A 22,804-nucleotide genomic window follows, 5' to 3' on the forward strand; every position below is an offset into this window, starting at 1 on the left:
CCCTCCCTCTTTTAATGCCACAGAAAGGGGTCCTCCTCTGGCTGGCTCCCCTCCCTATCCCCCATGTCCAGTTTCTCTGGGGGAAATGGGTTGGGGATGTGGGAAGAGGGCATAGTGTGAGTGGGCCACAGAAGGGTGGAAGGGTGCTGGGGTGGGAGTGCCCCCATTTCACATGGACTCATAACACTGTTTCCCAGGAAACAGGAGTTGGGGGAAGTCGGCCAGGCCAGGTCCGCCTCCTGACCTGGATTATAGGAGGAAGGGGTTAGTGTTGGGTGCTGGGGGACCTGGGGGCATCATTGGGGGCAGACCAGGGCCCCCACCAAGGGGAGAGATGTAGGTGGGTGGTGCTCCAGGGGCTGGGGGCACGGGCTGAGAGGTTCCACTTGGCAAGAAGGGATTGGAAGCCTTGGCTCTTGGAGGAGTCCAGCCGGGTTGGCTCACCAAAGAGTACAGATGGATGAGGGCTGCACTGGGCCCCAGGAAGGATTCTGGCGTCTTCCGTGTGGGGGGTGTGGGGGTTGGGGCAGTGGCAGGTGGGGCACTTCCCACAGCCTCAGCCAGAGACCCACCAACCCCACTCATGTCAGACGCCCAGGGCTGCTGGCAGGCACCTCTCCTGCAAGCAGCTCCAGCTCCTCCGTGCTACTCCCAGAGGCTGGCAGGGCTGTGCAGAGTCAGTCCAAGTCTGAGAATTCATCAGATTCTGGGTCAAAGCCTCCAGCTGCTGCAGTGCCATTGGTGCTGGGTTTGGCAGGTGACCCCTCCTCTCCCAGGGGTCAGAGAATGCAGGGGCAGGAGCCCAGGGACCAGAAGCTGGGTGTCCACTGACTGGAGCCCCACCATCAGAGCTTCCCCATGGGTCAGGCATGGGGCCCTCTCCAGCTGCAGGGGCTGGGGTCCCACTCCAAGGGTCAACAGGGGCAGCAGGCCTCCAGGGATCCCCAGAGGCTGGTGTGGGGGCTGGACCACCCCAAGGATCAGCAGCTGGAAGGACAACAGGTTCCCCCCAGGGGTCTGAGGCAGGGGGCAGTGGGGATGGGAGCAGCCATGGGTGCTGGGCGCCCCCATGGGTCTGAAGCCGGTGGAGGGACTGGGACCCTGAAGACATCAGCAAGATCCATGAGAGATGATTCCTCCTTGCCTCCGGTCTCCCTCTTGCTCTCCTCTATTGCCATCTGCAGCCTTAGGTCGTCCCCACGACGGATTTGCTCTTCCTTATTGTGCTCCTCTTGGCTCAAACTAAGGGCCAGCTGGAGCTGGACGTCATCCTCGGGGCCGCAGGACAGGGGCTGGTCAGCCTCCTCCTTGCTCAAGGCCAGGGCCAGCTAGAGCTGCAGCTCCCCCTCCCCACTGCTCTGCGGCCAGGCCTGGTCCACCTCAGGCGGGGCCCGGAGCCCACTGCTGCTGAGGAGGCCGTGGCGCTCTGTGTAAGCTTCTCCTTGGTCTTGAGTGCGTGGGCACGCTCTTCCCGCAGCCGGTCCTCGTCACGCACCCGGGCCACCAGCTCTTGGCCTTCTCACTCACATTCACGCCCTGGTCCTTGCCATCACGGTCCACGTTTGCACAGCACACATGTTCTCCATGCACTGCTGGGACACACGCTCTGAGCTGGTCTTGATGAGGTACTCCATCAGGGTCATGGCCTTGTAAACGTGCCGCCAGTTCTTGCCCTGCTCATTGAGCCGCTTCCAGATCCTGCTCATGATCTCCAAGAAGGCCACAGCATTATAGGGGAGGTCGGCGATCTCAGACATGAGAGAGCTGGACGGGCCCAGGGATCATTGCTTGTGGCCTCACGGACCTTCATCTCCGCCTCCGAGTAGTTGTGGACAATGTTCTTCATCTGGCGCCCTAGGGACGAGGTCGACATGGTGCCCAGCGGTGGTGTCAGGGGCGTCAAGGGGTGTGGAGAGATGGGGCAACTCACAGATGGAGGCTGCAGCAGATGCTGGCAGACTGCTGCATCCTGGCCCCTCACGCGGGGCTCTGGGGGGTCATGGTGGTCAGCCCCCTGCCACCGCTCGGTGTCACGGGGTGCGCGCCGGCTGCAGGTGGCGGAGGCTCGCAGCTGCGCACACGCGCACGCATGGAGAGCCCCACACCCATGGCCCCGCGCCCCGGCTCCTGCGGAGCAGACGGGAAGCAACCTGAATTCCATACATTTTTAAATATGAGTATAATTTATTTCTGTGTAGTATTCCATTATTTGAAAACATAATCCATTTGGTTTATTTATCCTTTTTAGTATTGAACCACATTTTTTTGTTTGTTTTTGTTTTCAATTTGGGACTATATCTATAATGCTTTTGACTATTCTTTCGCATGGTGAACATATGTAGGCATTTCTCTTGGGCATATACTTAAGATTGGAATTGTTGGGTCATAGAGTCTGTACCTGTATATCTTTAGGAGAAACCATTAAAGAATTTCTTAAAGTGATTATATCAGTTTTCACAGACCACAGTGCACAAAAGTGCCTGTAGCTCTGAATCCTCCTCAACTCTTGATAGTGTCACCAGTTTTCATCCTAGCCATTATGTGGTGGTATAACAGCACGGTTTTAATTTGTGTCTTCTGATGTGTTATAATGTGAAGCACCTTTTCTTGTACTTGTTAGCCACTTGGATATCTTTCTGTGAAAATGACCTCTGTTTAAGTCAGCTTCCTGTTACTGTAACAAAATATCTAAAATAATTAACTTATAAAGAACAGAGGTTTCTTTTGGCTTGTGTTTTTGGAGGTTCTAGTCCACAGTCAAGTGGCCCATTGCCTTGGGCCTCCAACGAAGCAGCACAACAAGGTGGGAGCAAAGGGTGAAACAAAACCACCCACTCTATCTGGTAAGAAACAGAGAGAAGAGACCCAGGTCCCACAGTCCCCTTGGAAGGCACACCCCAGATGACCTACGGACCTCCCACTAGGCCTCATCTTCTAAAGGTTCCACCATAGGTGCCACGCTGGAGAACAAGGCTTTAATGAACCTTTAGGAGACACAACCCATATTCAAGTCACAGCAACCTACAAAGTCAAGTATTTTGCTTTTAACAGTTTAGGATAAGATAGGAACTAGCTTCAGAGTGTTCATATTTATTAACTCACTTTATCCTTAAAATAATTTTGGCCACTAGGAGTATTATCTTACGGGGTTTCTTTTTATAGATAAGAAAAGTGAATGAAGAAGGGCAAATAATTTGGCCAATGTCAAACAGCTTCAAAGTGTGGTATGGGAGTCCTTGTTTTTTTGTTGCTAAATGCAGAATGGCAAAGCTTGGTTGTGGAGATCAAGCTAAAAGAGAGAACTCTGGCAAATAGACCTAGCCACAGGACGGAGTTTACACCACGTACTTAATACTGGTAACCAAATTGCAGTCCTCTGGGACTCATGTGGTGGATGGGGATTTTCCTCTACAATGTTGGGGGGGGGGGTCCTCAGGGCACTTTCCCAGGCTCATGAGGGACTTTAAATGGTTGATCAAACTTTACACAGATCTTGGGTCATCAGATACTTTATGCTTGAGCATTAAAAATTTGGGCAAGTTCTGGACTCTGCACAAAAACAAATGTCCAAGCCTACTGACCCGGCATCTGTGGGTGCTTGGAGTGGTCCTAACCAACCCATGGCACCCCGCACCCCCATATGTAACAAGGTTCACCCTCATCACACATGCTGGGGCATGTCTGCTTACACCACTTTGGTCTTAGTGTCCCCTGCCTGAAATGCCTGCCTACCCTGTCTCTGCTTCCTCAGACAGATGGTTTACCCAGGTGATCCACCCTGGTCAGAGAGAGTCTGAGCATCTTCTCTGCAAGCAAGGCCCAGGTCAGCTCTGGTCCACTCCTCACCCCAGCTGCCATGGGACAGAGTTCTCTGTGCCTGCTCATCTTCCCAGATTAGGGCCAGGTGCTCGGTTTCCTTCTCTCCCACCACCCTAAAGACTGGAAGGAAGAAAGCAATGAGGACCCCACGGAATTGAGGACCACACTCTGTTCTAGGAAATCAGAGTTTTATGATGTAAACATTTTACCACCTTCTTCAGTGACAAAGTTCTGCCTCGGAGTCAAGCTTTGGGCTTCTTAACAGGTAACTTCCCAAGGTCGCCTACCAATAGTGGATAGTAGAAGTATCCGTGGATAAAGGTTGCTCAAAAAACTTTTCTTTAGTTTTTTATCTTTTTTTTTCATAAAAGAGTGAAATAGTCCTGAAACTTCGACCCTCAGTCCAGGTGGCCATGCCACAATGCTGTCTGCCATGTGCGTGGACAGTGCCTGTGCCACCCCCTCCCATAACAGGGAACAGCTGCTGGTTAGCCTGAGCCTTCTCTCAGGAGCAGACGACCTGACCTGGCATCGGAGCAGATGTGGGTATCCAGTGTCAGCTCTCTGAGCACGTCAACAGAATCTGGGTAAACTCCTGGGAACCATGTCCTGATTTTGATTTTCTGAGCATGATGAGTCTGGGGTTGTTGATCAGGGTCTGCAGCAGGCGCCACCTCGTCCTGGACCTAGCTGAGATGCGGGGACCTAGGATAGAATCAGAGCAGAAGGACCACAGCATGGGAGGCGGGTGGTTGGTTGGAAGTTTGCCTCTGCCGTTCTCAAAGGGTTTTGGAAGAGTTGCCTTCAGTGTGAGAGATACGGTAAAGGAGCTGGTTTGGGACTTGTGTGGACATGAGGGAGGTGAGTCATCCCATGGTCCTGGATCCCCACAGTGTTTGGAATAGCAATGAACATACAGGGGCGCCCCAGAGCACTCGTGAGAAACCACAGAGCAGAATAACCCAGACTGAAGCCCACCTTGGCAGGCGTCTGGCATGCAGCCTGGAATATGAGTTGGAATCTCAAACAAATGGGATCTGGAAGACTCCACTAGCAGAACTAGAGCTCATTTCCAGGAACAACGGTGGAGGCCAGTCAGCAGGACAAGGACATAAAGCTTGAGTGGGTCCCATAGTCGGCTAAGCCTCCCAAGCTCCCTGGTTGAAGGACACTCAGGACACAGAGTGCAGAGAAAAAAGGGGCAGGAAAGAGAAAACCTGGAGCATCTCAGGGACCTCAGGGAGCCTCAGGGGGTTCATTTCCTGCTCTTTGAACCCAGTGAGGTTCAAGCAGGAGACATTACCTGCTGATTGGTCCAGGCACCAGTATTTGATGGCCTTCTGCAGCTTCCTCTCCCTGTGGCCTGTGATCAGGATGTGGCAAAAGCTGACGAGCACGGGGTTGGTGTGATAATGGTCCACATAGAGCATGCCGATCCACGCGCTGAACCCTGAAACCCAGCAGCAGATCAGGCCAGGCCACACCTCCCAGCCTGGCCCAGTTGGTGCTTTTAATGATAAGCTCCAGGGGTGCCTGAGTCTTTGCTGAGAATTTAGAAAATGAGGTATAACGATCTGAAAGGAGGCTTTGAGATCATATCCTAATCTGTTTCACTTTGTGGAGAACTTGAAGCTCCAGGAGGCCAGCAGCAGCCTAGCAACAACCGAGAAAGCCTTGGTTACAGACCCGAAGGGCAGAGGGACTGAGTGATCGTGGCCTAAAAGCAGAACCAAAACTTTGCTTCTTCAGGAACGGCTTTGATTTGGGAGTGTCTGACTGAACAGAACATTTTCTTCATCAAATAAGTTCCGATGAACAACAACAATGTTTCTGACATGTGGGCTTTCTCAAAATTTTCAAGACTGTGTATTCATAAATTAAACTTCTCACTTTCAGAAAGAAGTTTGCCTACCTCTGACTATCGTCCTTTTCTTTATACCGGAAATGTCTGCTGAAGAGGCAGGATTGACTAGCCTTGAACTCCCTGTGACCATGAGGCAGCATGTATTTCTATTGCTCCAGCTTTACGGTCTCCACTGAGGATAAACTCTGAGCATAAGTGAAGGTGCACACTCCAGGCTTCTCATACCTGTCTTGTCTTTCCAGACAGCCATCAGGAAGATGCAAGTCCAGCCCTCCCCAGAGGAGGTAGCCAGCAGGGGCTGGTCACTCACCCATGTCTGCTCCCTCATAGCCACTCTGCATGATGGTCCTGTCGATGCGCGCAATCAGCCACGTGCCCAGGATGCAACTGATGAGCAACCTGGAGAGGCAGGCGCCCAGGCCCAGCAGCACATTGTAGAAGAATAGGAAGTAGTTGAAGTTGTGGAAGGCTTTCCTGCACACAGAAACAAGATGGCTAGGCAGGCGGGCTCTGGAGTCCTCCATAGCCAGCATCAAACCCTGAGGGCTGGGGGCATAGCTTAGGGGTAGAGCGCTTGCCTCGAATGCATGAAGCCCTGGGTTCAATCTCCAGCACTGAAAAACCAAATCCTATGACTCTGCTTCCTAGCCTTGTGCTCTCACACTCTGCTGTAGGGGAAGCTGAGTCCTCATCTCTCAGCCCTGGACAGTGCAGAGGGCACAGGGCAGAATCCAGGACAAATGTTGGGGGGACTATACTTGTTTTATGTGATCCTTAGGGTTTGAGGAAATCGCATGGTGCTACAGCTGGTGCAAGGGCTGTCCAAGCTGGTGGGGCTTCCCCCCATCTGTTGCAACTAGGATCTGCCCCAGCTGGAGCTGTTTCCAGTCCCCAGAGGAAATCTCCTAGAGGGTTGCTGGATCTCATGGTTCCTGTTGTCTCCGAGATAAAACCCAAATTTTGCATTCTGAGTGTCAGGTCCCCCTCAGAGAGGACATCTCTTGATCTTGTCATTTTGTGTCTCCTTCCTGTTGCACAGCATCTAAGACCCCTGTATGGTGACAATTTTATATCCTCAGTTTCCTAACACACCCTACTTTTGGGGTCTCCTGCCTACAGTCATGCTGTGATAGATGCTGGCCATGTCCTCTACTGTAAGTGCAGAAATTCTACCATCCTACTCAAACTTGCCATCTGCAGTGCAATTACCACCCTCTCCCCACCCTTCAACCCCAGCTCCTCCTCCTCCACCTACGCCTCTCCTCCTCCATTGACCATGTTTCTCTGGAGAGAAACCTCTGGGGTCTGCTGCCCTTGCTGTCTGTGTGCCTGTCTGTTCTGATGGGCTGTGAGCTTCTAGGCAGGTGGTGTCAGGATTCTCTCTTCTCCTTCACTGCCCAGGTTTCCCCAATTAGAATCAGCAAGGGTCACCAGGAGCTGGGCACTATTGTTCTAAGTCCATACTTGAACACATTCCAACCTTATAACACGTTGTTAAGATATGCAAAATGATTTATAAGGGGGAAACTGAGGTTCATAGATGTTTAGTAAGCTCACACAAGGTCACAGGGCTCCTAAGGGGTGAGCCGGGATTGGGGGCCAAGCATTCTGACTCCAGAGCTCAGCCCTGCCCACTATATCACCTCTCAGAGTATAGAGAGGCCCTGGAACCTGCCAAGGGTGAAGGGGAAGGACTGGGAGACAGCCTAAGCCCAGCCACGTCCCCATTCCTCTTCATCTCACCTGTTATTGAGAGCCAAGGGCTTCTGCTTGTCCCCTGGGCCCAGCTTGGGCTGCAGGAAGAAGCTGGCGGCAATCCACATCTGCAGGATCATGAGGCCCAGGATGATGGAGATGGTGAGGCTGAAACACAGGGCAAGCAGCCTGAGGTGGCCTTCCCTGCTCTTCTACGCCCATCTCAGATGTCCAGTGATAGGAGGAGGGAGAGGCTGGCCACCCAGAGTGTGAGCTCCGTGCTTCATGCTCGGGAGGCATCCTATGCCCACTGTGCAGGTGAGGAACAGAGGCTCAAACGTGGGAGGTGGCTTTACCAAGGCCCCACGGCCAGAGCTTCTGGCTCCAGATCATAACCCATGGTTCTCACTGATGTCCCTTCTTACCAGGGGTGGCAGCCGGTGAGTGGCTTGACAGTTTGAGAATGAGAGAAAGAAATGGTGCTTAGGAAGAGCCTGAGAAGCCGTGGGAAAGTGCACAAGGTGGGCTCCACCCCAGACTCTCATGGGGCTCTGGTAGGGAGGTCCCCAGAGTGTCACATGCTATGTTGACACTCCTGAGTGACAGTGTGAGGTCATGGTAAGAAGCCTTTGATTTCAGATTGCCTGGCCCCCGATGCTGTATCCTCCCTCTCTTTAGATAGAGCACTTGGTTGCTCGGTGACTGTTTTCTGGACTGTGCATAAGCACCAAACTCACAGAGCTGACATGAGGAAAGACACATAGTAAATGCTCAAGGATACCAGCATTCACCATTTTCCAGATGGGTAAACTGAGGCTCGGGGAAGGGGAGGCATTTGCCCCAAGTCACACAGCACATCTAAAAATTTAGCCAGGATTATTCCCTGCCTCCTTCCATCATGCTGTCCTGTCTCTCCCTCACCTCCTGAGAACTCAGGTTTCCCAGATGGAAAATGGACATCATCTCTCTTACACACACACACACACACACACAGAGAGAGAGAGAGAGAGAGAGAGAGAGAGAGAGAGAGAGTGAGTTATAAAGGCTCATTGTAACGGTGAGAGAGAAAGCTTCCCTTCCTGGTCAGTTGAGGTGAGGGCCCAAGATCAGGGGCCCAGGGATTGGCTCCCAGGACTCGGGAAGGACAGGCCACCCACCCAGCACTTACATCCCAAGTCCCAGCCTTCGGAGCATCTCCAGGCCCCTGTGGTGGGTGACAGGAAGCACCAGGCCATACATGATCATCAGGCCGCACAGGCTCTGCATCACATGGATGATGAGGTAGCCTGGGGACAGGGGAGTAAGGCTCACTTGGGGGTCGTCATGATCTGCCCCCGTGTCTTCCCGGCAGTCCGCCCGAGGCCCTGGCATGGTTGCTGATGCTATTCCTGCTGCCTGGCATGGCCTCCCCTGTCTTCCCACTCTTCTCTTCCCACCTGGCCAGGTGAGGTTCAAATGCAGACTCCCCTAGAGAGCCTCGGAGCCCTGTCCTGGCTGGGGTTAGTCACCTCCTCCTCTGTTGATCGCGGACCTTAACATTCAGGACAGGCGGGGAGGGTGACAGGATGATGAACCTGTGTGTGTCTCTCCCCCATCCTGAAGGTCCCTTGAGGGCAGAAGCAGGGCTGCTTCCCACTCACCTCTCCTCCCTCCCAGGAAACATGTGTTGGGTTGGACAGGCCTCAGGTGGCACTTACCCCACAGAATATAAGCTATTTGCCAGCCGGAGTACCTTGCAATGGCCACCTGAGATTTAGAAGGAAACAGTGACCTCAGAGCAGGAGAGAACCTTCGTTCCCTCTGACTCGCTTACCAGTCTCAGAGGTTCCCCGCAACCCAAAGAGGCAGGTCTGGGTTCAAGGCTCAGTCTCAGACTTACCACACTCTCGGGCGGAGAAGGATTGTGGAACCGCAAAGGGAGAAAGTGTTTATCTCCTGCCCACAGCCTCTTCATGTGTTTTCTGGAGAAAAAGTGTGAAATAATTAAGTGATGCCCATAACCACGGCTCCTTTTACATGACCAACCTCCGTGGGCAGAAACAGAAAGGCCCGAGGACCTGGGGGACAGGCGGCCTGGACTCCGCTGTGTTCAGTACCAGCTCACAGTACCACCTGATCTGCCTTCCAAACCTACAAGTTTAATGTATTTTGTAAAAATGATTTTTATAATGACTGAGTCCTAATGGCAACTGAATCTGATCAATACGTTGTGGGTGGCTTTTATTTTCTTCAGTTTGCTTTCTACGCTGTTGTATTTTGCTACAAGGAATATCTATTGCTTAGGTGATGAGATTCAAAGAACAGGTGAAAACAGAGACCGGTGGTGGGGGCTGGCCGGCCCTTACAACAGTGCGGAGGGGAACAAGAGCCCAGCTGCTCACGCCACCCACCCGCACAGACTGCTTCCTTTCCTTTGTCCTTCTCTAGGCCTTGGCCTTGGACATAGAGATCAGGCTGACATCGTCACAGTCCCAGGGCACATTTGGGTTTGTGCTGCTTTTTATTTTAACTTAACATTTTACCTCCAGCATTTTTCCAGGACTTTTTTTTTTCACTTTTCATGATCACTAAGTTTGAAATTCTTAGAATAAAAAAAAGAATATAAGAATCTTGTCAATAATTCTCATACTTATTACATTTTTAAATGAGAATATTTAGGCTATATTGAGATAAATAAACTGTATTATTAAATATGTGATGTAACTAGTATCTTTTTACTTTTTTAATAGTGATACCAGAAATTTGCATGTATGACTTTCTTTTTCTTTTCTTTTCTTTCTTTCTTTCTTTTCTTTCTTTTTTTTTTTTTTTGGTAGCACTGGAGTCGTACACTACCACCAACACACACACACACACACACACACACACACACACACAGCATATATTTGAACTGTGCATAAGAAATTTCTGGAAAGATACACAGAAAACAGTTAACAGTAGATATCTGGGGGTAAGACCTTAGGAACCCAAGTGTGAGGAAGACTTACTTTTACACTAAATGTTCTTCATAATACTTTTTTTTTAAGTGTCCACATGTAGCTTAGGATAATGCCAAGAGCAATTAAAATGCTGGCACAGTGCTAGTGCCCTGAAGTATGTAAGGGGGTTTCTCACCCATAATTTCCTCTGCCCCACTGTCCTGATAAGAAGGCAAGGTCGTCCCTCCTGGAGGACCGGTGGAAGGCAAGGAGCCGCCTGGACTCCTCTCTCCAGATACCCTCTCCTCCCTCCTCTTGAGCCACCCTCCTCCAAATCCATCAGCCCCTCTGCAGTGTGGTTGCCCTTGGTTACACTCAGAGGTCTCACAGAATATCTCCAGCCACAGGTAGACCACCCACCAGGTCCACAGAGAAGAAAGCAGAGAGAGGGAGCAAGGCAGGGCTGGTGGAGAGCTGGGTCCCTTCATGCCAGGAGAATATTCTTGTGGGCTCCATCTGCAAGAGACCTGCTCTTTGGGTCTCTTTGGGCAGGCAAATGGGGAGAATCTTAAGATACGATGCTTCAGAGATGCTCTCTATGGGCCTGTGGGGTTTGTGGGGAGCAAGGTAGCAGTTATACCAAAACTGACGCCTGTAAGTAAATGCTTGTGCATGTTTAAGGCTATCCCTTCCTCCTGCTCTGTGCACTGCTGTCCCTGCACTGTCATTCTTGAGACTGATGCTCCTGGTCCGCGTGACCCAAGTTCCACTGATGTCCCTTGATCTAGATTTACCTGTTGGGAACCCACAGTTATCAACCTCAAATAACTGAGTAGGTCTGATGCCCAGTGGAAATGCCAGATAACATCTTGTGGCCAGAAAGACTGAACCATCTGCTAATTGCTTGGGCATATTATTTAATGGCTGAGTCTCAGCTTTCTCAAAGCGTAAAAATGGAGACATTCAATAAGGATTTTAGCCTAATGCCTGTTCATCCAAGAAGTTCAAATCCATAGTTGAATTTTTTCTTCCTTCCTATCAAAAGATGTGGCTATCCTGGACACTGTATTCAATTCCTAGACACAGATTGGTATTGCAGGTACCCCTCCGGAGTTCTGAGAAGTCGGTGATAACATTCTGGCTAAAGTCACACAAATGACTCCCAGCATCCTCTTACCTGTAACAGGCCAAAATATGGAACAGATAGCTCACACTCGTGAGAGATGCAGGCAAAATGGTAGCCACCCAGACTCCTGGAATATGAAAAGAGAGATGAGAGGCCTTAAAAAATAAACTTGGAATGGAATATTCAAGAAGCAGAATTCCATACCCAAAAGGTCTAAGCAAAATTATGCTTCCTTTATCTACACATTTCCTTTATCCATACATTTCTTGATAGATAACTTCTACTCATTTTTCTGTTTCATTTTAACCACAAATGCCCTTGATGCACTTTATTTCCTTCCTAATTCTCTCCTTTAGTGTTATATTTTTTCACTCTGTAGTGAATAAAGGAAGGGAAAATTGTGGAGTACACACATCATTGATAGCCTCCATCGATGGAAAACATCATTAATGTTTGAATTACAATTGCCACTTCTGGGGAGTGCGTTGGTTACACAGCAACCAGATACAAGGATAATGGGGATCAAGAGGTCTTGGCTATTCACTCATTCACCCTTAATCAAGTTTTTGATATTTAGAATCTAACTTGCTTTCAGAAAGATTCTACGCGTTAATGAGGGAGGGATGTAGGAATCAGGGGAGGAAGGTGACTTGTTGGTTTAAAAGGTTCTGAAGAAGCTAATCCTCAATAGGTGCAGGAAAAAATATCATTTGACAAATCCAAATCTCTTTATGATTAAAAGCACTCAATGACCTAGTAATAGCAGGGAACTTCCTCAGCCTGATAAAGGGCATTTGCTGAAAACCCACAATAAGTATCAGACTTTATGGTGAAAGACTGAAAGTTTCCCTCAACATCAGGTACAAGATAAGCAATGTCAGCTCTTGTCAATTGTAGTCAGCATTGTACTGGAGGTTGTAGCCAGTGCAATTAGTCAAGAAAAAGAAAATAAAATGTGGGCTGGGGATGTGGCTCAAGCAGTAGCACGCTCGCCTGGCATGCGTGCGGCCCAGGTTCGATCCTCAGCACCACATACAAACAAAGATGTTGTGTCTGCCAAGAACTGAAAAATAAATATTAAAAAATTCAAAAAAGAAAAAAAGAAAAGAAAATGCATCCTGGTTGGAAAGGAAGAAGTAAAACTATCTCTATGCACAAATGACATGATCTTATATACAGGAAACCCTAGGGGATACACACAAAAATTTAGTAGAACTAATAAGCAAGTTCTGCAAAATTTTCAGGTTATAATAATAATACATTAAGTATTATTACAATAATACATTAAGTAATAATACAATGAACAATCTGAAAATGAAGAAAACTATTGCATTTATAATAGTATCAAAAAGCATAACATACTTAAGAATAAACATAGTGAAAGAATATACAACTTGTATACTGCAAACTACAAAAGATTTTGAAAGAAATTAAAGAAGATCTAAATTAATGAAAGGACATTTCTTACTCACATATAGGATATTAATTGTTATAGCAATATTCTCCAAATTGATCTACATACTCAAACTAATTTGCATGAAAATCCAAATGCCATTTTGCATTAACAAAGCTAATCCTAAAAATCACTTACAATTAAGAGACCCAGAGTAGTCAATATAATCTTGAGAAAGAATAAAATTACAGGACTCACTGTTCCTAATTTCAAACTTAGTACAAAATTACAGTAATAAAGTTAGTATAGAACTGGCAGAAAGATACACAAATGGATCAATGGAATAGAATTGAGTATCAAAAATAAACCATTATAGTTTATATGTCAATCTATTATCAACACAATGGGGACTTTCACAAATAAGACTTAGAATGGGTATTCCTGAATTAAAGGGTAGCATATGGTCTCTGAGTGTTATGCCCAGGATCTCACCATGCTGAACATAAATCTGCCCTGAAGATGAATGAAATGTTCAAGGGCAACAGTAAACTATGGGACTATGGAAGGAGCAGTACCTGCCTCAGCATCACCTGGAAGGTGATGATATACCTGGGTGTAAGAGAGTAATTCATATCAAAGCCCTCTCCCAGCTCATGAGTCTTAAGTGGGGTGGGGGAGAGTCACTTGCCACGTCTGTTTCATGAGTTAGGGAACATTAGCCATTAAATATCAGAGTCCTAAAAGTTTTTGCAAACCATTTAGCAAGCCTCTACAAGCCCCACTCTGCAGATGAGGAAACCGAGGCCAAGAGAAGGGTTCCAATTTGTCCTGCAGCAAGGACAAGTTTGTCCTGATGCCTTGTCCAGGTGCTTTCTCATTTTGGAATAGAAGACAATTCTCCTTCCTCCACAGACAATGGACACGTCACTAGGATCTATCATTTTCCAAGAAAGCTTTCTTTATAAGAGGACGTGGCTTCTCTGTCGCCCACAATAAAGGGGCAAAGAACTTTCAAAAGGAGACAGAAATGGTCAATAGTCATATTAAAAACTGCTCATCACTAGTCATCAGGGGATATAAATTAAAACCACAGTGAGATATCATCTCATACCTGTTAGAATGAATATTATCAAAAAGATAACTTAAGTGCTGGGAAGAATGTGGAGACATAGGAAATTCTGCATACTATCCGTTGATCCATAAATTAGTACAACCATTATGGGAAACAGTATGAAAGCCGTTTCAAAAAAATTGAAAACACAACTACTTTATGATCTAGCAATGCCACTACTATGTATATATTCAAAGGAAATAAAATCAGTATATCAAAGAGATATCTTCACTCCCATGTTCATGGCAGTATTATTTATAATAATAAATAATATAATAGCCAAGATATGGACTCAACCTAAGTGTCCATCAGCTAATGAATGGATTTAAAAATAAAAAAGTTGTGTACACAATGGAACACTATTCAGCCATAAAAAAAGAAAATCCTGTCATTTGAGACAACATGGATGAACCTGGATATTAAGGATATTAAGGCAAACACCATATAGTGTCACATACATGTGGAATCTTAAAAAGTTGAATTCATAGAAGCAGGAAGTAGAGAATGGAGGTTATTAGAGGTGGGCAGTGGCAGAGGGAAGGTCTCAGGGAGCTGTTAATCTAAGGATACAAAATTCAGTGGGACAAAAGAAATAAATTCAAGAGTATGTTTGTGTGCGTGTGTACATGTGTGGTACTGTGGATTGAATCCAGGGCCTTTTTAAATTTTATCTTGAGACAGGGTCTCACCAAGTTGCCTACACTGGCCTCCAACTTATAACAAGAGATCTATTTTAAAAAGTGACCTTCGGGCAAATTTTGAAAAATGTTAATGAACTTTTCATGTTATCTTAAAGAAAAGTGAAGACTCAGTGTTTTATTTTACTTTTCAAGTGGAAAATAAAGGAACATTTTAATTCTTTCCACTGGAATTGAAAAAAAAATAGGCTATTTAAGATAAGAAAATTCTCAGGGCACATTCAGTTCAGCCCCAAACAGATCCTGACAAAATGTTCTGTGTCCCGACCCCTGTGTCTTTCTGTTGACCCAGGGAGGCACAAATCAACTCTAGCACATTTTGCTCCAAGGCCAGACATCTCCGCCAGGTGATCTCGACACTAACAGCAATATTACTACAAGTGTGCACTGCCACACTTAAAATTCCCTTGGTTTCCCATGCTGGTGGCGGGAATGTTGGTAGCAGATGGTCTTACCTTTGGAGACGCTGATCAGCTCCTTCACCTGCAAGATGACTGGGGTCAGGGTCCCCGTCTCGTTCATTAAGGCGACATAACTCTCCAGCTTGCCTTCAAACACATCCAGCTTGTCTCTCACGAACACGAACATGCAGAACTCAATGATGATGAACTGGGGACACAGAGCAAAGGTTTCAAGGTCTCACCTGAGTTTGGCTCAGCAGGGGAATAGCATATGGACTCCCTTTGGTTTTGAAATCAGCCTCTTACGGGCATTTCAGCTTCCAAAAGTGACCCTGGCTGCTTTAAAATGAATGAAACAGGAGCTGATAGAAAACTTTCCACTCTGTTCTCACCTTATAGCACACAAGACTGGGCCCCAAGGAACTCCTCAAACATTAATGGGATCAGCGTGAAGTGAATGGCTAACTTTGAGTGAGGGTGTAGGGTAAGCCCAGATGGCTATAGTTAAGCTCCCTCGCTGAGACTTCCAGCCAGCTATGTTTTAGCGTGTAGTCAAGGTCATAAACACCCCAATTCAGCACTTTTGCTCAGATCAAAAACATCTTCTTGTGGGCATGCACTTATGTAACCTGCTGGCAATGTGCCTTCTTTGTTTGGTCTGCATATAAAAATGCATATGGAAGGACTGGTGGCTAGAGGCTCCTACTGTCTCTAAGTAGAGCATGCCTACTATCCCAACTGCACCTTGCATCTTCTTTTACCTGCATGGATGCCAAATCTGTTTCCCAGGGTCTGAGCCCCTGCAGGACAAAGGGCTGGCCTTAGGGACCGGTACAACCACCACTCCCATTGCTCTAGCCTTCATTGATCCTGACAGGAGCCAAATAGGAGAAGGTGTTTCCATACAAATGTGCTTACCCATCAGTCTGCCTTCCTATCATCACACATTGTTTCTATGGCTCCTGCTGCCATTTTTCTCTGCCAACCAAATCATGTTTGTCTCTGAAAGTGGAGCTCAAATGCTATCACATACAAGCAGTATCTCAATTTAGAAGAATTCACTGAACTTCCAGAGCACATTCACCTTATCCACTTTTTTATCCTAGACTAGAAGATGTCTTATATATCCATACCATGTCTTATATCCATCACTCAGAACATGAGATGTTTGGCACAGTGCTGAACATACAATAGATGCTCAATGAACACTTAAGAAATGCCATAACTCCTAGGGAGTTGTTCAATATTGAAGAGAACTCTAGGTGTCCCTGAAAATCCATTCTCCCTTCTTTGGGTACAAAGCTAGACCACATTTCCTAGCTTCTTATATTAGGTGTGGCTACATGGCCAATTTTAGCCAATGGAAGAGGACTAGAAGGGACGTGTGATACTTGCCACCCAGTCCATGAAAATTTCCTATAAGCTGAACATAGTGGCACCCACCTGTAATCCCAGCAAATCGGGAGCCTGAGGCAGGACGATTACAAGTTAGAGGCCAGCCTCAGAAACTTAACAAAACCCTGTCTCAAAATTAAAGGAAAGAAAAGTTCTGGGGAATGTGGCCTGGTGGTTAAGCAGCCTGGGTTCAATTTCTGCTATCAAAAGAAAAAAAAATAGAGAAAACTCCCATAGGCATTTCTCCATGCTCCTTCCTTTCTGTTGACAGCATGCAGATGTAATGAGGTCCTCAGGAAGCAGGGACACAGGATGGAAGATTACTGGGTTCCTGAATGACCGCACGGTGGGTAATTACCTCTGAATACCCCCTCAGCACTGCTGTGTGGGCAAAAAACGTAGAGTGTTGATCCACTGAGATTTAGGGGATTACTGGACTTCAGCATAACCTAATTAATACATTCACTTGAAAACTTAATCACAGGATTAATTTAAATAAGGATCATCCCTATACGTAGAGACGAGCAAAAGATGATTGGCCTTTACCATTTTTATTCTATTTGACACTCTCTTGACTGTCATTTTACTTCAGATACTTTTGACCACACAAGTTTTGATTCTATAGTTAATAAACACCGAAATCAGAATCATGTCAACATTTAAAAATTTGGGGTGAGGGGCTGGGCTGTGGCTCAGTGGTAGAGCACTTGCCTAGCATGTGTGAGGCTCTTATTTCAATCCTTGGCACTACATAAAAATAAATAATAAAATAAAGGTGTTGTGTCCATCTCCAACTAAAAAAGTATTTGGGGGCAAGAAAGCAAATTAAAATAAGACTTTTAAATTTCGTTCCATTTAAAAAATATAGTACCATAAACCAATTCTAGTTTATCCACTTTTATATATTTATTTATTTATTGGTACCAGGGATTGAACTCAGGGGCACTCGGCCACTGAGCCACATCCCCAGCCCTATTTTGTATTTTACTTAGACACAGGGTCTCACTGAGTTGCTTCATGCCTCGCAGTTGCTGAGGCTGGCTTTGAACTCACGATCCTCTTGCCTCAGCCTCCCAAGCTGCTGGGATTACAGGCATGTGCCACCGCACCCAGCTATCCACTTTTATTTTTAATTCACTAATAATTTGGCAGGATCAATTATTTGCTATTTAACTGATATGAATTTTGTTAACAGCACATTTTACTAACTAGATTATATAATTATGTTTTCTTTTATTTTCATTTTTGTGGTGCAGGGGATTGAACCCAGGACCCTGGGCATCCCAGGCAAGCACTCTGCCACCGACCTACAACCTGAGCCCTAATTATAAGTTTTCTTTAGGGATCATTAATTCTACCAACTTTCCTGGGTCGAATTGTATATGAAATTATCTCAAATGTATTTTTTCTTCCATTAATTCTTAGTTAATGATAAATTTCACCACGTGGAGTTGTAAGCATATCAGTTTTATTTTATGTGGATTCATTTTCTTAGTGATATTCACCCTGTGGGTAAACATGTCCTTTGGGAGCAAAATAGTAGCACTGAAGCCCTGTACTTCCTTGACTTACCAAGATTTGATTTTCACCCAGCTTTTCAGGAACCTACTCAACAGATTCCATGTCTCAAAGACCCCATGACCCCAGCCCCTGCCCTGCTCCATTTATAAAATATAAAAGGATTTTCACAGAGCTACTTACAAGGTACAGGCAGATGAAAGCCAACACGATAGTTCCAACCATTCTGCTTGGGAATTGAAAACAGGGGTCCCAGTCATATACCCTGGTTTGGAACCAAGACTTTTTTCTCTCTCTGTGAATGAATAAATACCAAGAAAAGAGACGTAGGTAAAGAAATACCTGATTCTTCCAACAGTACCATCTTCTCTTTGTCTTGGAATTTAGGGTACAGAAAGAGCATTAGTAGTTTTTACTGTTTTCATAATCCCTTATCTTTTTTTATTTTTTTTTTTGATGTTGATGGACCTTTATTTTATTCATTTATTTATATGTGGTGCTGAAAATTGAACCCAAGGCCTCACACATGCTAGACAAGTGCTCTACCACTGAGTCACAACTCCAGCCCCCATAATCCCTTATCTTTACAAAAACTGTAGGGGTTTTCTGGGTGGGGGCAGTAATTTATTAAGCTAAATGACCAAATTCCTAGCTTCTTAGCAGTGAAGAGTGATCAGGCTAAATTCAGGCCAATGCAATTTGAAAAGTGGCGGGAATGGGGGAGGGGGACTTTGGAGAGGCTACCAGGGGTAGTTTACCACTGAACAACATTTTTAACTCTTTTTATTTTTGATTTTAAGACAGGATTTTGCTAAATTGCTCAAAGTCTCACTAAGTTGCTGAGGCTGGTCTCTAACTTGTGATCCTCCTGCCTCAGCCCAGTCGCTGGGATTACAGGTGTGTGCCACTATCCCCAGCTAGTTTGAGACTTTTATCTGCATAACTGGAAAGGAAAATTTTTCTTTCTTCTGAGCTCAAGTCAGGAAGATATAAACTTAAAAGTCTGGGAGCACCACATAGAGGAAGTCCACCTACCCGTGAAGCCCAAACAGTGAAAGCCTAGCTGGGAGAGGAGTGAGGGAAAGAGACCTAGTTCTGATGATATCAATAAGCCCCTGGAGGGCTGCACACAGCAGTGCACACCTGTGATCCCCAGTGGAAGGCTGAGGCAGGAGGATCACAAGTTCAAAGCCAGCCTCAGCAAAAGTGAGGCACTCAGCAACTCAGTGAGACCCTGTCTCTGAATAAAATACAGAACAGGGCTGGGGATGTGGCTCAGTGGTTGAGTGCCCCTGAGTTCAATCCCTGGTACCAACAAAACAAAACAATACGCCCCTAGATTTGAGTCCCTCCCGATTTCTTAGCAGTGTGAACCCACTCATTTCCTTTCTTGCAGATAGTTCACTTTGGGTTGTTTTCTCTAATTAGCCAACAAGAGCCCTGGCTCCTATAGTGACATCCTACCGGTCCCAGGGCCTGTCCCCGGGGCCTCCTCAGTGAGCGTGGGGGTGAAGGGCAGAAGCGGGCTTACCGTGGGCAGGCCTTCCTCAGGAGCTGTTTGACATGCTCGGCCTGGTGAGCTTCCAGCAGGGGCTTTTCCTCCTGTGGGAAAGGACACAGGAAGGCACCTGTCTGGTTCCGGTTTAGGATCTGAGGGGTTATCGCTTTTGAAGGGAGGACTCTGGGAATGTGATTTAGCCATCGTTCCTGTTGATCAGGCTCTCGCTGCTGTCCTCGGCCCTCCAGCCCCCTGACTGCCAGCCACTGTGTCACTGTGTCAGAGGACTGACTTCCCGAGACCTGGCGATTTCCCATCATAGTTCAAGTCCTGAATTAAGAAAGATGCACCCCAAATCCTAACGCTTCATTGTTGATGATGAGGAGATTCTTTGGCTCATTGCTTACCTTTTCAGCATTTAAGTAAAAGAAATTTTAGTGGTCTGGTTTGAAATGTTTTCTCCAAGGGCAGTGAGCTTCCCACAACAGTCACTTACTTTTTCTTCATATGGAATGTGTACATTTTCTGTGCTTTAAGGGGAGATCTTATATATCCAGGATTTGGGGTAGAGTCCAAAAGATCTGGTTAGGATCCCACTGGAGATCGGGATTTGTGTGCCTCAGACAAGCTTCGTCTCTGCTCTTGGGCCCCTTCCTAGCAAATGGAGTAAATAATACCTTCCAGAAGGTTATGGTGGGGACTCAGGAAGAGACTCTCTACAAAGCACTTGCACAATGCCTGTCCAGGAAAAGCCCCCAACTAGTGACAGCTATTTTCTCAGGGGTGAAAGAAAATTTCCTTTTTTTTTTCAATCTTTAGCAAAAGCATCCAGATTGGCCTTTTTTTTTTCCTACAGAAAAAAAGTGTATATTTAGATAAAATTTATATTTTAGAAAAAACACTCTACCAGCAATTGTATTTGAGGGGAATCCAGGAAGACTTCCATATTCAAATATGAAATATTTGAAGCTCTTTGTCATAGCCAGGGCACCTTAATGTCATTTTCTTTCTTGTGCTATTTTTAGGCAGCTGCAGGTCTCTATGCCCGAGTCTGGCGGCCATCCACCAACACCCTGGTTCTACGTCCTTCAAGATACAATACATAATGTTGTGTCTTCTTACCCACTTGAAGGTGTGCATGACCAAAGGATGGCTTTGTCCAAAAATGTCTGAATGGCAAGTGACATCATGGTGGAGACTTGAAAAGCTAGTGCATTCTTCACTATGTTTTCTTTCCCTGTTCTGTGCCAATCTAAGTAGCGTTCTCAGTGATAGCTCTTCTATCATCCTGGGTCACAGAGCAAAGAGAACTTGGTAGAAAGCCCCTAGCACACCTTTGATGGCCATGCAGCCATAGTGAGACATGAGCTCTTATTGTTTTAAGCTACTGAGATCTGGAGGCTTGTTCGTTACTATAGCATAACCTAGCTTGTCCTGACTGCCATGTATTCCTTTTGAAAAGATAATCAAATGACAAGAAATTTTCAAGTTAAATAAAACAAACTAGTCACAACTCCTTCAAACTCAGGAGATGCAAAAGGCCAAAGCTGCAGCAAATGAGTCCCAGGTGTCACCAGAAACCCCAAGTTCTGATTCAACAGGAAGGTGTGGGGAGAGAAGAGGACCTATCTAACCACAGCATGACCCCAGGCTACAGACATTTACCTCAAGCCAGAGAGGCTGTGTATGACAGGGGTTAAGAGAGGGGCTCCCTAACCCCACTGACTGGGTTCCAATTCTGGCTCTGCCATATATTGGCTGGGTTACCTTAGGCAACTCAACTCACCTCTCTGGGTCCAAGTTTTTGAATCCAGGAAGTGAGAAGTTATAAGGGCACCCACCTCCCAGGGCTGCTGTGAGGATTAAACCTGTGGTGCACACAACCAGTACACTCACCGCGTGGGGCTCCCATCCCAGGTGGGCCTTCAGAGCCTTGACGAACATGTGCAGGAAGCGGCCCAGCAAGAAAGCCAGGCACAGCAGCGAGGGCCAGTAGAAGAGCAGGGTCTCGTACCTCCCCACAAACTGCAAGGGAAGCAGAGCAAGGGCGCGAGCTGCAGCCGGGCAGGGCCTGGCCACCAAGGGGCGCTCCCACCAAGCCCCGCCCGCCCTGCTCTCCGAAGTCCGTGGCCAGTCCCGGTCCCGCCCGCCCGAGATGCTCCGGGATGAGGGTCTTTCCACCCCCGTTTTCTTTTATGAAAACAGTGTTCGTGTCGTTTTTGGTTTTCCCGATTAGGAAATTAGATGTTCTTTTTGAAAAATATGAGAGACTGAGAGGCAGCTTGCCAGGTGGACGGTCGAGGTGGGAAGAAAGAGAGGGAGAGGGAGAAGTAGCCCCGGAGCAGGGAAGGAGAGAGGGAGGCCTAGCAGGCCTCTTGCATCTTTCTCCATTTCTGGGCCCCAGGGCTAAAGACATTAACCAGCTTCCACCAACTCTGAGAAAGACAACTCATGGCCAAGCCAGAAGCGTGCCCTAGTGGAATCCACCCATTTTATAGACAGAGAAACTGAGGCTACATGGAATGGAAAGAAATGGGGTTTGGAGTCAGCCAGACCTGACCTCAATTCCCAACTCTAGGCTTCCTATAAGTTACTTAATGTGCTGGGACTCAGTTTCCTCACCTGTAAAATAGGTGTGATGAACTTCCCCACCAGGTGGGGCTGCTGTGAGACCCCTACCTGCCTGTGAACAGGCACCCTGATGACCCCTTGATGAATGAACACAAGGTGCTACACAAATGGAAGCATCACGAGTGGTTCCAACTCCCCGTTTTTGCACATGAGGAAGTTGAGGCCCAGAGTGATAGAGGATTGTCCAAGGTCACACAGCAGGTAGGCCATGATGATGTGACAGGTAAGGTCAGCAGACACTTACCTGCCCATGGGGACACTCTGAGATTTGAAGAACAGTGACAACAAACCTGCAGGAACAGAAACAGGATTTAGGGCACTGGGTTTCCTCCGAGCCCAGCCCCACCAGTAGCTTCTGTGAAAACAGCCCAGATCCCACCAGCCCAGACTTGCCTCCCACTCCTTGCCCCCTGGGGAGGTCTGATATCCCTCCCGACTCAGGCACCCTGTTTGGAAGATGTGGGGAGCTGGTCCTCCCTTCCCCCATCATTCAGGTGGGATGTGGACGTCCAGAGTTGACAAGGTCTATCCAGGGCACAGGGATGCGGGGACAAGCCAGGGCTCAGACCCAGATCTCCTGACTGGGCAGCTGAGGCTCTTCTGCCTCTCTGTGGCCTTGTCTGTAAACCCTGCTCTGAAGCTGTGAGTCTGGCTCAACACACTCCCCTGGTCACTTTCAAGGTCGGGTCCCAGCCCCATGGCAGCCAAGCTGCTGAGTGATTCCCATGCTCCTGTTT

The 22,804-nt window shown here is 47.1% G+C and overlaps 2 protein-coding genes and 1 pseudogene across 3 annotated transcripts in view; all 3 read right to left on the minus strand.

Annotated features, from left to right (window-relative positions):
• CCDC180 (coiled-coil domain containing 180) overlaps positions 1-4,480 on the minus strand; it is a gene marked incomplete at its 3' end in the record, with an annotated part of 70,494 nt that extends 66,014 nt beyond the window's left edge. The window contains exon 1 of the mRNA XM_081280033.1: positions 4,345-4,480. Within this exon, the coding sequence (XP_081136159.1) occupies positions 4,345-4,351 (7 nt within the window). The 5' untranslated portion in view covers positions 4,352-4,480. The remainder of the gene's footprint in view (positions 1-4,344) is intronic.
• LOC308642612 (epsin-1-like) lies at positions 29-1,970 on the minus strand (annotated as a pseudogene). Its single transcript has one exon. The product of its transcript is annotated as an epsin-1-like (transcript).
• The window catches only part of LOC308641415 (stimulated by retinoic acid gene 6 protein-like), a 38,394-nt gene continuing 19,517 nt past the window's right edge, over positions 3,928-22,804 (minus strand). Inside the window, exons 7-19 of the mRNA XM_081280037.1 lie at positions 22,312-22,357; positions 21,333-21,461; positions 19,470-19,540; positions 18,122-18,233; positions 15,080-15,233; positions 11,474-11,549; positions 9,258-9,339; positions 9,076-9,124; positions 8,547-8,664; positions 7,427-7,546; positions 5,994-6,157; positions 5,123-5,269; positions 3,928-4,524 (exon numbers count right to left, since the gene is read on the minus strand). Of these exons, the coding sequence (XP_081136163.1) occupies positions 4,376-4,524; positions 5,123-5,269; positions 5,994-6,157; positions 7,427-7,546; positions 8,547-8,664; positions 9,076-9,124; positions 9,258-9,339; positions 11,474-11,549; positions 15,080-15,233; positions 18,122-18,233; positions 19,470-19,540; positions 21,333-21,461; positions 22,312-22,357 (1,417 nt within the window). The 3' untranslated portion in view covers positions 3,928-4,375. The remainder of the gene's footprint in view (positions 4,525-5,122; positions 5,270-5,993; positions 6,158-7,426; positions 7,547-8,546; positions 8,665-9,075; positions 9,125-9,257; positions 9,340-11,473; positions 11,550-15,079; positions 15,234-18,121; positions 18,234-19,469; positions 19,541-21,332; positions 21,462-22,311; positions 22,358-22,804) is intronic.

The sequence above is a fragment of the Spermophilus citellus genome, assembly GCF_964194105.1.
Source record: "Spermophilus citellus genome assembly, chromosome: 2".
Lineage (NCBI taxonomy): Eukaryota > Metazoa > Chordata > Mammalia > Rodentia > Sciuridae > Spermophilus > Spermophilus citellus.